This window comes from Ylistrum balloti, unplaced genomic scaffold (genome assembly GCF_031769215.1).
Source record: "Ylistrum balloti isolate Yb309-2 unplaced genomic scaffold, AGI_CSIRO_Ybal_v1 Utg370590, whole genome shotgun sequence".
Lineage (NCBI taxonomy): Eukaryota > Metazoa > Mollusca > Bivalvia > Pectinida > Pectinidae > Ylistrum > Ylistrum balloti.
Window position 1 is genome coordinate 778,256 of NW_026782366.1, and position 14,474 is coordinate 792,729.

The following is a 14,474-nucleotide window of genomic DNA, read 5'->3' on the forward strand; positions in this document are numbered from 1 at the left end:
GACACTTTTATTGTTCTATGTTGCTGTAATTTTTGAAAACGCTTTTACAGTGTGACATACCTTGCTGTCATTATCATTGTAGACGAGCGCTTCCTTATAGAATTTGATGGCTTTGTCATAGTCACGCTGTTGTGTGGTCTGCTCAGCCATCTGTACACAGATACTGTTACAATAGAAACAAAATCGGCATTACATACCTGTCTGCCTAACAACACCAGCATTCATTAGTTAATGGAGCTGAACATCAACATTCACTACATTTTAGGTGTACTTACTCTGACGCCAGCTGTTTCTGTGCTTGTACCGTGTCTGGCTGCTCCACCTGTACTCTCTTTAGAACTCTGAAATGACAATCCAAACTTTGACACTAGCACAGAGGGCTATCTGTGGTATCTTTAATGTAGATATAAAAAAAGTGGGCTGTACAGTTTTAAACATATAATGATGACTCTATGTATCAATATACATTATTTTATTCCTTTCAAAAGACAATATTAATAGTGTGGACTGTATGGAATGTTTTTTTTTACAAAATACTTCACAGTCTCTTCTTTTATTCCTGCAAGCTATCCTCAAGAACTCAAGAAAATTATTACATCTGTGACAAGACTATGTATGCCAATATGTTGGGGATCTCTGCAGTTCCTATATAATGTAATTGTATCTATGACGTATGTGTAAGTAAGTTTGTATACCTATAGTATGACTATATAATTATACATATATCAGAAATTTGTCTAATGTACCAGTGAGAATAGTACCTTGCTTGCATGTCGCGGGCCTTGGTCAGCGAGTCCATCGCCTCCTCCAGCCTGTCCACCTTTTGATACACCTTAGCCAGCAAAACCATGTACTTAGTGTGCTCCATCATCAGGTCAATATCACCACCTATAGGACAAGGTCAGTGATCAAGAAAATTTTAAACAAAACACTATTATCAATTACTTGATTTAATACATCTGTCTCTGTGTGCAAAACATAGATCATAAAAAGGTAACATTAAATTCACACACTTTTTTTTTCATAAAAGAAGAAGGAGCATAAATAACAGTAAGTAAATATCACAATGGGATATCAGACTTGAAGCACAAAACTTAAATTCTCGTATATAAAACCGATAAATCTAACAAGCAGTCAAGTCTTCCCGATTCTGTCAGGTACTTTGCAAACATTTAAATATAAAGCATATCTTTAGGTGAAGATCAGAGGTGTATTGTTCAATGCTCCTTCTGGGTTGTATTTGTCAGGAAGCAAAGAAACAAACCAGTCTGTGTTGATTTTACCCCAATTGCTCAGAATGGCATGTGTCCTACTGTACATTGTTCATTTAGGAGGCTTCTAGCTTACTACAGGGCAACCCCTCCTCAAAATAACCCTGACTGTTCACAGGCAATAAATCCAGCACACAAACAGAAGAAACAGCAATTATCCTGATTAGTAACTCTTTAAAAATGTCTTTATGGAAACTCTTAAACAACAAAACATGGTGGAAAACATCATTTCTCATACATCAGACAGGGAAATCTCACATGCTTCTCCATAATATATACTTCTGTTGCTAGGAAAAGTCTCTATGAATGGGATTTTAAACTGATAGTTACTCATAAACAAAGTATTATGGGAATCACTGAAGTGAAGAATATTTCATCAAATGTTTCTTTCAGTTTTATTTAGAACCTGTTGTTCCAGTTGTTCCAACTTAACCATCTTAAAGCATTGAGATACTCTTTCATTATGAGAATATCTGTAGACGTTATTATTTGATTTTTTCTACTCTCAGATACACTTCTGAACCCAAAATTTTGTAATTTAAATAAGGTAAAAATAATCAAAATATCTATCCATGACTGACATATCTAACACATAAGTGTGCCAAATCAAAGGAAAAACACACTGGCTTTAACAGTCTCTTCAGTTCTAATAGCATCACTGGTTTTTTTTTAACTCAACACAGAGATTATAATGTTAACAGCAGATTTTTTAAAATACAAATGAAGCCACACTGTTCAGAAGTGGGTCAGCATATCAATTTTCTTTCCTCAAGTGAACTAAAAACTTAGAAAGAAAATAGTTAACATAATGTATATGTAAATTGTCACATACAATTAGAAGAATTTATATACTGTATATGTTAAAGATTGAATTATGACAGTCAGGGGAAGATATTCTGTGACAAATCATTTCAGGGAAAGTTTAGAATGCTGTTTTGTTACAGAATATCAATCCTCAACCACAGAGATAAAGTGATCTCAGATATACACAGATTAATCAAAGACTCCATCTTCCTAAAGTATATATGCTATGAAGGAGTGTCAGCACATAGCTGTAGTGCAGATCTCAGTATGTAATCTTGTACTGTATAGTAATAATGATGTAATACCTGTGTCCTGTTGTAAGGCTGCTGTGAGAACTTTCTCAGCCTTGTCATACTGTCTTAATTTCAGTAACAACTCAGCCAGGTCATGTCTGTAATACAAAAATAGGAAGTATTGTCAAATTCATACTACAAATATAGATAGGCTTTGAAGTGCACAGGCTACCACTAGATATAGACCTATATCAAGCATACTACAATACCATGGATATCTAGACCTACTACAACTAGAACTGTAAGCCAATGGCAAATACTGCCACCCCTTCCCACTCTCTGTCATTTGCCAAATACAGTTTTAGAGTACTGAAGCTGTAATTGGCAAAGTGCAGATTTATAGTACTGACACTGTATTTTGAACAGATTTACAAATTTACAAAAACATTTGTATGCATATGTAAATTTCAATCTAAATTCCTATTTATAACGACCCGTTACCGAGGCAGCCACACAGCTGATTTGTCTGTGATACTTTAACCTATTTTGTATTTTTTCCCATGGAAGACCATGTAATCATTCATCAGATATTGAGTATAAATTAAACCAGATTTATAGTGTATATTAAATAATAATTTATCACTCACCTGAGGAAGGCCTGTCCTCCACTCTTCAGGGCAGCCTCATAGTAGTTGATAGCCTGTAAAATAAGTACAGCTTCCTGATATACAACAAACATCACACCTTCTGCTTATGTCTTTTTTTGACAGGGGTCAATTAACATAGTTTTTCTGATACTTTCCTCCATTTCATAAGTATACAAGTAAACTTAATAATTAGATTTATTTTGTCTGATGTCTATCTAATTACAATGTGATTTTACCTGTTTCAACCATGTATTCAGGAATCTCCTAACTAGAACTTGTTCCTACATATCAGCTTATCATTTGACATCTGTCTGTCTGTACTTCTGTAAAAGTATGATCCTCCACAGGATCTTGAAATTTTACATATTTTGTTCAGGCACTTTGTGATCTTTTGAATCAATGATACGTTTTGTTCTGATCCTTTTGCTACTGACCATGCAGGTTATCTCCCTTACCTTTCCGTAGTTATGGGTCTTGACAAGTGCCTGTCCTATCTTACTGGCTAACTGTGCATCACGTGGATTTTTCTTCAGAGCTGACTCATATACCTCTATGGCTTTTTCTGGCTGTTGACAGAGGTTACATTTAAACATTTGTTATGACAAAGGGGGGTTTGTTACTATTCAAACAAGACTTGAGAAGGCATCTAACCTGTTTATAATACATGACTACTACTTTGAAGCTGTACACCTCTTCATTAATATTGAGTGAGCAGTCATTAACACATTTTTTTAACAGGATTCCACTTGCATTGACATCAAACATATCTTCACTGTCTGACATTCCTAGCTACTGTACATAGATCTATACAGTACAGATTAAAAATGAATAAAACAGTTAATGACAAATCACAACCATTAGAACAGAGAGGTAAAATTCCTTTAATTAGCTATAAAAGTTCCTAGAGAACTTCCCTGCTGACTTGATAGATACATACCTCCTGAATGCTCATATAGGCATCACCTAGCAACAGGCAGGTGTGAGGACTAGGGTGCTTGTCCATCAGTTCTCTGTTTACAGAAAGCAGTATCAAAACACTATCATTAAAACATTATCCAGAAAAATACCAATACTTTTCAAATGTTATGAGCAAAAAATTGGCTATTCTTAAATCTTTTAGCTGAAACAGTTAAACAATTTCTCACCTGTAACTGCTAGTATACATACCTTATAGTCTTTTAAGAAGAGCTTTTCACCTTTAACAGCTACAACACAGACATTATAGTTTGTTCAAACAGTTTCTTACCTGTAACAGCTAGCATACAGACGCTTGTCTTTTCTGTGAACCAGGTAGATGTCTGCCATCTTTTCACGAGCCTGGACGTAATAGGGTTGATCTGAAGACACATTTCTGAGCATGCCGAGTGCCATTTCAACATCACCACGGGCTAATGACAGGTCAGCATTGGCTATAGTTATCCGTACTTCCTCCGGTGTGTTATTGAATTCATTGATAGCATCCTGCATGACTTTGGCGGCCTCATGCTTTAAATAACAAATACATAGATATTTCAGAACTTTATCACGACAAGAATACAAGATAGCTGTCATGTTATTATAAAAAAAACATTTTCCAACAGAGTATAATATTTTGAGTTTATTCAATTCAAATGTGGCATTCTTTCTTGCTTATGCTCTTTAATTTAGTTTGACATACCTGTTCTCCTAGTAGCCGATGAGCTTCTGCCAGCTCTAAGAACACAGAAACTCTGTCATTGACACTGATCGCTGTGGCTTTACCTTTCTTGGGAACATTTCCTCTACCTGTACAGAAGAAACACACTGGTGTCATGCTTAAGAGTGATTTTTTTTTTATATATAATCTATAGGCTTTCTAAAAAGGACATTTTATATCATATATTGTGATGATTAATAACTTTTTTTATGATGGCTTAAAGATACATGTGAATAACTGCTCAAATCACACTGGTGGAAATGACTTCTGATCTGACCTCTATTCAGTAAAAGTTGCATTACACACCCATAGTTTTGACTCCTGGTAAAGTCATGGCCATCTGTAGTGTCTTAACAGCCTCAGCATGTTCTCCTTGTTTCTTGAGAATGCGAGCCTTGATGAGATGGTACAGTGGAGAGTCTCGTACCTGGTATAGAAGTCAAACAATGTTTATCATTACTGCTGAAGTATACTAGTTTATACTACTATCATTAAGAAATGAATGGTGTCTTAATAACAACACAGAGAGAGCAAAATCAGAATTTGGTAAAGAATATGTCACCTGTCAGAGTGACTGAACACTATGTTAGATACATCTTCTAAAACAATTACCTTAAGTACTTCCTATTTTTTTCTTGACTTTTATATAGTCCTATATCATCATCAAATTTAATTTTTAAATGAAGATACATTTAAATATTAATTGGTTACCAGGGTGATGCTCGACTAAACTGATTTTGGATGTCAAGTTATGCAATATAATACAGATGTTCCAGCAATGGAAAGTCTTTGAGCGACATTAAATGTCAAAATATAGGTCACAGATGCTTCTATTAACAATGAAAGCATTTAGAGGCACAAAAATGCATGTGAATGATGAATACATTTTATTACATCATTACTTTTAAAATGTGTGGAGGTAATCACAACATTCATTTCTACTGCTCATAATTAAGTTAAACTTACCTCAAAGTTATAGCTGAGTCCTACTTCAAGTGATTGGTTAGCCAACTTGAAGTTGCTTTGATGAAGGTGAATCTATCATAAACAAGGAAGAAAAATACATAAAATGATGTCAGAAATAGAACATTAAAAAAGTAAATAAAAAGATTAGATTTTTGCTGGTTTTCTTCCCCTTTTTTCATGAGTAAATTCATAATTAAAGGCAAAGAAATCACTCCAAAGTGAAAGTATCAGTGACATTAAATTTCCATTGCATCATATTTCAAAATTTAAATATCATGTATTCATTACTAGAATAATAAAGCTATGAAAGGGAATTTTGTAAAACAAAGATATTTAGATGTGACAATAATTTTACTGTGTATTGTAGTACTGACCTGTGCCATGAGAATGTGTGCATCAGAGAAGGTGGTGTCTACTTCCAAACAGTGGTTCAACGTGCCCTGGGCTCCATCAATATCACCTATATGTCACATATAGAAAGTCTTACTCAACACAGTGACCCTGGGCTCCATCAATATTTACTATATATCACATATAGAAAGTCTTACTTAACACAGTTACCCTGGGCACCATTAATATCACATATGTAACACATATTGATATCCCCTACACAACACATAGAAACATTTACTAGGCACAGAGACCCTGGGCACCATCAATATCCCTTACACAACAAATAAAGATACATTTGCTAGGCATAGCGTGCCAGGACACCATCAATATCCCCTACACAACACACAGATACATTTACTTGACACAGAGACCCTGGGCACCATCAATATCCCCTACACAACACATAGATACATTAGCTAGGCGTAGCGTCCCAGGACACATCAATATCTCCTATATAAAGTGATAAATATAAACATTTGCTTGATACAGTAACAAAAAGTGCCATCAATATCAATATTTTCCCTTCTTTTCTAATACATTTCACTAGCTTAAAATTACAAAAAGCACATTTTATATCTTAAATTGTACCACAAAATATATATCCTGATGAGAAAAGCAAGAAAATAAGTAGCTATAGCCATGTAATTCTGTTCATGGAAACATTCGGAGAAGTACAAAACAAATGTGATCAGTGATCACTTATTTTTTAATTGTATGCAAGAATTTTGTTCCAAGACAACTTTGTTATGTAACAAAGTTGAAGATACCTACCTTGGAGAAACTTGATCCTGCCTAAATAGTAGAGAGCCTCTAGTAAACCAGGCACTGCTCTGGCTAGCGGGTCCAACACTTGGTTGCAACGTTTTAGTATAGGACTCACTGCTTGACCAGTCTGAGGTGGCTAGATAATTTATAGAACACATCATGCAATAAGACAGTTCATACTTTTAAAAACCTACCTTATTTCAAATCATTAACACAGTTTTGCATTGGATAATTTTCAAGATCTATTCCCTGATATTCTGATTTCTGATGCAAGCTCAAAGATGACAGGCCACCTTTTGAGATGAGACAAGAAATTCATTGTAATGACATACTAAAATATGTAGTCGGAATAGGAAGGGGGGAGCATGATAATGATGATCTTTGTGACATATTCCAGTTCAGTTTCCTTTGCTTCAAGTGAGTTTGAGAGTAGACCTGATGTAAGAATGGCGATAAAGATGATAACTGTCATAGTGGGTGATATTCTCAATCCTGGGATCAATTTCAGTCAATAAAATCATACGGAAATGAAATTATATCACCTGGTATTGTCTCCTACCTTTACTCGATAATTCTATAGAGAATGACACATAAATCCCAATCTCCATTTGAAAGAAATGCACTAACAACTTTGTATGTTATGATCTCTCCCCAATGTCCACTGTTTATCAATCTACTTTAGAGAACAAATACTTTTACCCTTAAGAAATAGACACGACAAATTTAGGGTATGTATATTAGGAATCAATATGAACCATAACTTACACAGACAATCCATGAAAACAGATATTTAAAGTTTTTTCATATCCCTCAATCTACATCCTGATCCGAAACTATCAACAACTTGACTGGAATGTGGGCAGAGCTTCTACGTTGTAAAGGGTTGAAAAGGAGCCAAGACAATGTGAGGTACCATTTTAAACAAAATTGTGCAGATCTTGTTTTTTGTTGAATTTCATTGAAATTGTGATAATCACAACACTTTTTGACTCAAATAATTTTACAATGTGGATAGTATGCTTGCTTTTATGCATGCACTTGAGATTACATCATCAAGTTTGTTCTTTTAACATAAGACAAACCAAAATTCATGACCTTATGTCCAGTATATGTATAAAAACAAGCGTATGATACTATCCCTTAATCATATGAGGGCTCCATATTACTTAGTTACAAAGAGAGATCTCAGCACCCTTGTACCATTGTATGATATTTTGGTTAATTGTAACTTTGATCCTTTCCTTTTATTTCTTTTTATAGAATTATCTAAGGGTGGACATTGGTTGAAGGGTGATTTGAACAGCCCAGCACCTGAAGCTGGACTCAAAATATTGCCAATTATATAGAAGAGCACATTTAAAAAGAAGAGTATGTTTCTTAGTAATTAATTGCTTCTTAAAAAAATAAAATACTGATATAACAAAAAGGTCACTTGCTGTATATTTGCATTTTAAAACAATCACATACAAACCAATTAAAAAACAGTTACCAAAAAACTCAACATGGCCTACCGTTTGGGGAGCAAACTGGAGGTAGTCCTTGATGATTTGAAGTAGGAAATCAGGATTTAACAGCAGATAATAATGGTTTCCAAGAGGGAATCCCTGTAAAAACAAGCATGAGGTGAATAACATGTGAGAGAAATTATCACAACAATTATAGGTGTAACAAACAAACTTTTAGCACATTAAATGGCTTTCTGTACTTGAAGCTCAGTTGGAGGATAAATTTTCAAAATCCCAAAAACACAAAAACCACTGAAAAAGCTTCATGCTGAACTTTAACTCTTTCTGTACTAATGATGTTTTAAGATGTCACAAAAAAGTGTTCCCATTTCCTTCATGATGTCTGAGACATCACAGTAAACATACCTTCTTTCCTTTATAACTTCTTGAGAAGTCATGAAACCTGTTTGTCTTACTCCTCAGTGAATCATTGTCATATATATAGGAAATGGCTAACAAAAGGTTTATCTAACAGATTATGAAGATCAAACATAAATGATGATATCTTCATGACTTCGAAGCATATCCCTCTATTCAAACTATGCAATATTCAGAAATCAGCTGGTTTATGCCAGGTGGCTTTCACTGACAACAGAATGGTAAACTCAGATTCTACTTTCAATTTTTAAGGCATTGATGATGAGAAAAACAGAATTGAAAATACGAAAAACCTATTAAATGCCTTTGTAACTGAGTACAATTTATTGTCAAAAGAAAACAGGAATAAGTAGAACTTTTGTGCATACAAAGAAAAGAACTAGAATAATTCAAATAATAAATAGCAGCAAATTCACGTCATCATTATAAGCACCATACAGTCATAAATCATCCAGTTATCAAAGCGAGCACTCAAGCCAAGTGCTCGGATAAGCAAACTGAGTAGGCAAAGAATTAATTCTCTTATCCTGAAGTTGAGATAACTCTGTCTATATCATACAGAGGTGAAATATTTTAACAGTGTTCCAAAATGAATGGAGGAAAACTACATGGGAATGTCTCTGATTCATCAGCACTAACAGCACCGAATTTACAAAATTGTTGAAGTCATTTCTCACCTTCAGTCCCTGAAAGTGGACTTCAATGGCAGAGTTAAGCAGTTCAATAGCTTTCTCTGGTCCCTGGCGACGCTTAATTGCTAACAGTCCACTCAAATATGACAGCTCCTAAGGGACAAAAAAAAAAAGAGAATTTAAGCTGGGGTGCACACATAAATGGTGGATTATAGGAGTACAAACAGAAATGGTGGATCATTGGTAGAAAATTATATGTGTGATCAAATAATAGCTTCTGGGTGTTGAAGTTACTATCTGAGATATAATTATTAAAAAATTACAACCTAAACAAAACATATTCAACTATTTGAAGCAGTTTAATATTGACTTATTGTATTTATCCAGAAATAAGATCATTTCTCACTACAAGCTCATCAATATCTATAGTAAATTCATTGATTTTCATGGGAATTTGTTTTCATTGATTTCAAGGGCATTCTTAATCTACAAATTTGCATGTTATGTTAAAATAAGTTTAAGTAGATTGATAAAGCTTTATTCATTCATGATTACTTTAAAGTATTTGAGTTCTGTATATGTCAAAAATACAGTTTCATTATTCTGTTAAAAGCTCACTCCACTTGTGTGTTGGCTCCTAAGCTGACTACATGATTTGTATGGTATATAGCTCAGAATAATGACATCAAACAAAGTATTTTAGTCAAAATCTGCAAAATATGATTTTGAGATGTAAGCAGATTACCAGATTAATAATTATGCATTATCAACCAAGATAACAACACACATGTCCACTTGAATTTGTATCAAAATGAAATTTAAATTTAAAATTTTAAGAATTGTGTTTAAGTGTGAAAGGTGAAGTCTATGACAATGTAGTGTTTTTTATTATGCTGTGATGTGACAGGGTGGCACGACAGACTTGTATAAATAAATATGAAATGTCATTATAAGCAATTTTGACTTTTGGTGTCTTTGAAAATTTCAGATAATATTTTTCAGAGATTTTATTCATTATTTTATTCTTAAATGGCAAAAATTCATTTGGTCTCCAGATACTTTGAAAAAATTAACTTATTGACAACTGTATCAATTTGAAGTAAATCAAAAGTCATTTAAGGAATGGAAAACAAAATTGATGAACAGTCAGCATTAGGTAAGTACTAGTCTAAGAAAAGATCAATAAATGTACAATAAAAAAATGCCAGTGAGAAAGCATAAGCTCCTGTAAATAAACAAAGCCTACTGAGTTTAAAAAAGAACAGTTCAGTTGAAGGAGGTGACCTCTGGACAAGACCAAAATTCAAAAGAACAATGGGTAAGAACTCTTGCAAACATTTTTAAAATAAGGTTTCTATTTGAGGAAAACACAACTTCAGTGTTATGATGATAAAGTCTACCAATTTTGAAAGCCATTGGTGAAGACCTGAAAGAGCAAATCACCATACAAAGTACCGAAAAACAAGGGCAATAACTCTTGCAAACAGGATCAAACAAAATATGTAATTCAAAATTCAAAAGCACAACCATAGGTCATAGTAATAGACCTTAACAAGTTTCAAATAGATTGTTAAAAAGGACAGCGATCTCTTGACAAAATGAAAAATTAGAAAAGAAACCTGCAAAAACAATAACTATTCCTAAATTTTCCAATCAAAATATTGTTCAAGATAACACAGCCCTAAGTCATGGTTATAAAATCTACCAAGTTAAAAAAGATTAGTCAAAAGCCATCAGATGTGACCAGAGCGAAGGACAATAACTCCAAACCTGTTAAATCAAAATGCTATTCAGGAAAACACAACATCCTGTCTTAATGATAAAGCCTACTAAATATCAAAGAGATCATGAAAACAGGTGGAAAATGCCATAAAATGAAATGACCAATTCATATTTTTGATGATCATATTGTAAGTAAATGAATTAGTGACTTTGTCCTTCAAGCAAGTGAACTAGAAATAAAAGGTAAAATTATACCAAGTTAATAACTACATAAAAATACTATTGAAAAAACATTATATAATACTACAGATGACCTGTGCTACTATTACCTTCTCTAGTTCCTGTGTGTGAGTTAAGAACAATCCTGATTAATATTGTGATTAATTATTTCATCTGTTCTACAATAGCACCTCTTAATTTCTGTATTTAAAACCACTCCAGTCTTTTCACATGTGACATTATATGCAGAAATGAAAGAATTAGCCAGATTAAAGAAATTAAAGAAATCACATATTATGCTTAAAATTAGGTAGTAAACTATCTATGTTAGATGTTTAACCTCAAAATATACTTTATACTGGGGACTAGTTAGTCAGCCTATTGGAATAATATCTAGTCTAGTGGAAATGCTATAAATTATACATTTTACCATCTTGAGAAAATCACACTCATTATAAAGAGTGACAAGTGTTTAGTGTAGTAGAAGAATATTTCTAGCTCTCCAGCGAGTAAATATACAGAAGTACAGTTGAAACTTGTTATCTCGAAATTCAAGGGACTGTGGAAAATATTTCGACTTATCTGGATTTTTACTCAAACGAAGTGTATAGATAAGGTTGACGATATCAGTTTCCTGACGTTGATTACTGTTGTACAAAGTACGGCTACGACAGGAAGAAAGCAGTGTAGTTTAATCTGTTTTTTGAAATGGCAGTAAATAAACAAATAAATTAAATTCTACTTTCTATTTGAAAATTATTTGACTGAAACAGAATTTCGACTCAAGCGATTTCGAGACAATGGGTTTCAACTGTATAATAAATCAACATCTTCAAATAATGTAATTACAATCCTATTTCAAACAATGTACCTAATATACATTAACACAAACACTAAAAACAGGAGTTATAATAGCTGAGATACGTAATTTTCTTATATCACACCCACAGGCAATAACTTACAGCTGACTTGCCAATGCTCTGCTGAATCTCATTGAGGAACTCTAGCTGTTGAGCTGCTTCATCCAACTGATCTTCAAGAAGCTGACATCGAATGATTCCTGTGTCACATACAAAGATCATTTCATGATGGGAAGAGTTCTTTTGCTTCAAGTAACCAAGATTACATCTTTATTAGTTCATTATAATCACATAAACAGATGCTGTGAATGATAATTTTTTTTATAGGAGGTTGTCAAATCAGTGTATATGTTTCATTTCTAACACACTATGCATCACTAATTAAAGAAAAGTGAAGAAAGTCCAAACCTGATAATTATACAGAATGGAAAATAATTCCAAATAGTATAAATCTTCATAAAACAATTAATGTCTTTTTTTTTTACAATATAATGAGACCTATCTAAAAAGGCCACCCCCCCCTAAGGTAACATAGAAAAGTGGCCTTCATAGGGATGTGTCCATTGAGATCTGAAACCAGGAGCTTTAAATCTTCAGAGTTTTTCATTATACATAAAAAGAGACCTCTAACTAAAGGTAGGTTTGACTGAATTTTCCAAAATTGATCACAATTTGTGTCACCTTGGTCAAAATCAATGACCTTCACTATTATATATGACAAATCACAAGTAGATGACAGAATTACATTATGATGTCACAATTGAGAAACAGTCACATCATTTCTTGCCTATTTACAGTGATTTTGTTATGAAAATACCTGGTATTACATTACACTTATGATTTCAGGTGTACATGAATACCTTCAGTAAACAGTACATTCCCCCCCCCCCCCCCCAAATATTGCATTTTTTTTTTACATCAATGGGATCTACCAGTATTGAAACCAGAAACCAAACTAGGATTCCAACTTGGTCTTAGCTGTGAGGGCAGAACCCAAACTTGGATAAGCTATCTGGGGTTCAAGACTTATTTGTGTGGGTTGAAAATCAAACTGGATTTTCAGCTTTAATTTTTCTAGTGACAGTTCAGCCTTATTTTACCAGAGAGAGTAAAATTTACCACAGAATACATAATACATTTTATCTATGACGTTAAAACCCAACATGACAATGCGCTTTACCTGTGAAGGTAAATTCTTACATGGGAATGCATTTTACCTGTGAGCATAGAATCTTACATGGGAATGCATTTTACCTGTGATCATAGAATCTTACCAGAGAATGAATCTTACCTGTGAGAGTAAAATCTTACATGGGAATGCATTTTACCTGTGAGAGTAAAATCTTACATGGGAATGCATTTTACCTGTGAGAGTAAAATCTTACCAGAGAATGAATCTTACCTGTGAGAGTAAAATCTTACATGGGAATGCATTTTACCTGTGAGAGTAAAATCTTACCAGGGAATGAATTTTACCTGTGAGAGTAAAATCTTACCTGGGAATGAATTTTACCTGTGAGAGTAAAATCTTACATGGGAATGCATTTTACCTGTGAGGGTAAAATCTTACATGGGAATGCATTTTACTTTTGTAAAATCCTATCAAGCACACATTTACCTGTGAGAGCAGCCACACTAGTTTCATCCATTTTCATGGCATTCCTGTAACATCTCATGGCATCCTTTACCTTGCCCTGCAGCAGTAGTTGGAAGCCAAGCTCGTTGACATAGTCAGCTGTGTCCGGACTCTGTTGGACACATCGCTCCATTAATGTGTAAGTTTGCTGTAAGACCAGCTGGTTCCTCCCACACTGAAACAGGACACATTAAGTTTTGTAACTTTCCCTGATCATGTGATTATATGTAAGTAGTGAACAAATACAAAAGGAAAATTTTTATAATATACAAACTCATACTAATATAACATCACCACAATAGAAAATGTACCTTCATTCTTATATTGAACATTTCATGAAGACTTCCTCTGTATATTGGTAACAATAATAATTGTATCAAATATGACTTGCAATATATACAGCATTCCACAATATATAAAGGGACATGGGGTTTGATCAAGAGCTGCTATTCAATTACACCATAGAAAATGTGTATGAATAGTGGGTGCAAGAGAAATAGCTGCTCATCTCATTTCTGTGGTTTGATGAATTGACCTGGATTCTCCAAATGGAATGGCTGTAACTTTTATGAAACAAAGAAATATGAGTTTGAATCTAGCTATAATACAAGACTGTAGATAGCCTTGATTTATTTATAAATGTTAGTTATAAATTTATAAATATTAATTGTTGAACATGCATACTACCTTACAGAATGTCTGTACCTTATCAAGGTTTCAGATATAGAGTAAAACTATCAAATTTGAGGGTCTTTTGTCAATTTAACA

The 14,474-nt window shown here is 33.7% G+C and overlaps 1 protein-coding gene across 1 annotated transcript in view; it reads right to left on the reverse strand.

Moving 5' to 3' along the window:
- The window catches only part of LOC132556771 (tetratricopeptide repeat protein 21B-like), a 33,142-nt gene that overhangs the window by 9,603 nt on the left and 9,065 nt on the right, over positions 1 to 14,474 (reverse strand). The window contains exons 10-26 of the mRNA XM_060221213.1: positions 13,689 to 13,881; positions 12,173 to 12,270; positions 9,315 to 9,422; positions 8,266 to 8,358; positions 6,761 to 6,890; positions 5,971 to 6,056; positions 5,597 to 5,668; positions 4,937 to 5,057; positions 4,613 to 4,719; positions 4,202 to 4,440; positions 3,893 to 3,965; positions 3,411 to 3,521; positions 2,956 to 3,008; positions 2,381 to 2,466; positions 762 to 888; positions 276 to 341; positions 61 to 163 (exon numbers count right to left, since the gene is read on the reverse strand). Coding sequence (XP_060077196.1) covers positions 61 to 163; positions 276 to 341; positions 762 to 888; positions 2,381 to 2,466; positions 2,956 to 3,008; positions 3,411 to 3,521; positions 3,893 to 3,965; positions 4,202 to 4,440; positions 4,613 to 4,719; positions 4,937 to 5,057; positions 5,597 to 5,668; positions 5,971 to 6,056; positions 6,761 to 6,890; positions 8,266 to 8,358; positions 9,315 to 9,422; positions 12,173 to 12,270; positions 13,689 to 13,881 — 1,866 coding nt within the window. The remainder of the gene's footprint in view (positions 1 to 60; positions 164 to 275; positions 342 to 761; positions 889 to 2,380; positions 2,467 to 2,955; positions 3,009 to 3,410; positions 3,522 to 3,892; positions 3,966 to 4,201; positions 4,441 to 4,612; positions 4,720 to 4,936; positions 5,058 to 5,596; positions 5,669 to 5,970; positions 6,057 to 6,760; positions 6,891 to 8,265; positions 8,359 to 9,314; positions 9,423 to 12,172; positions 12,271 to 13,688; positions 13,882 to 14,474) is intronic.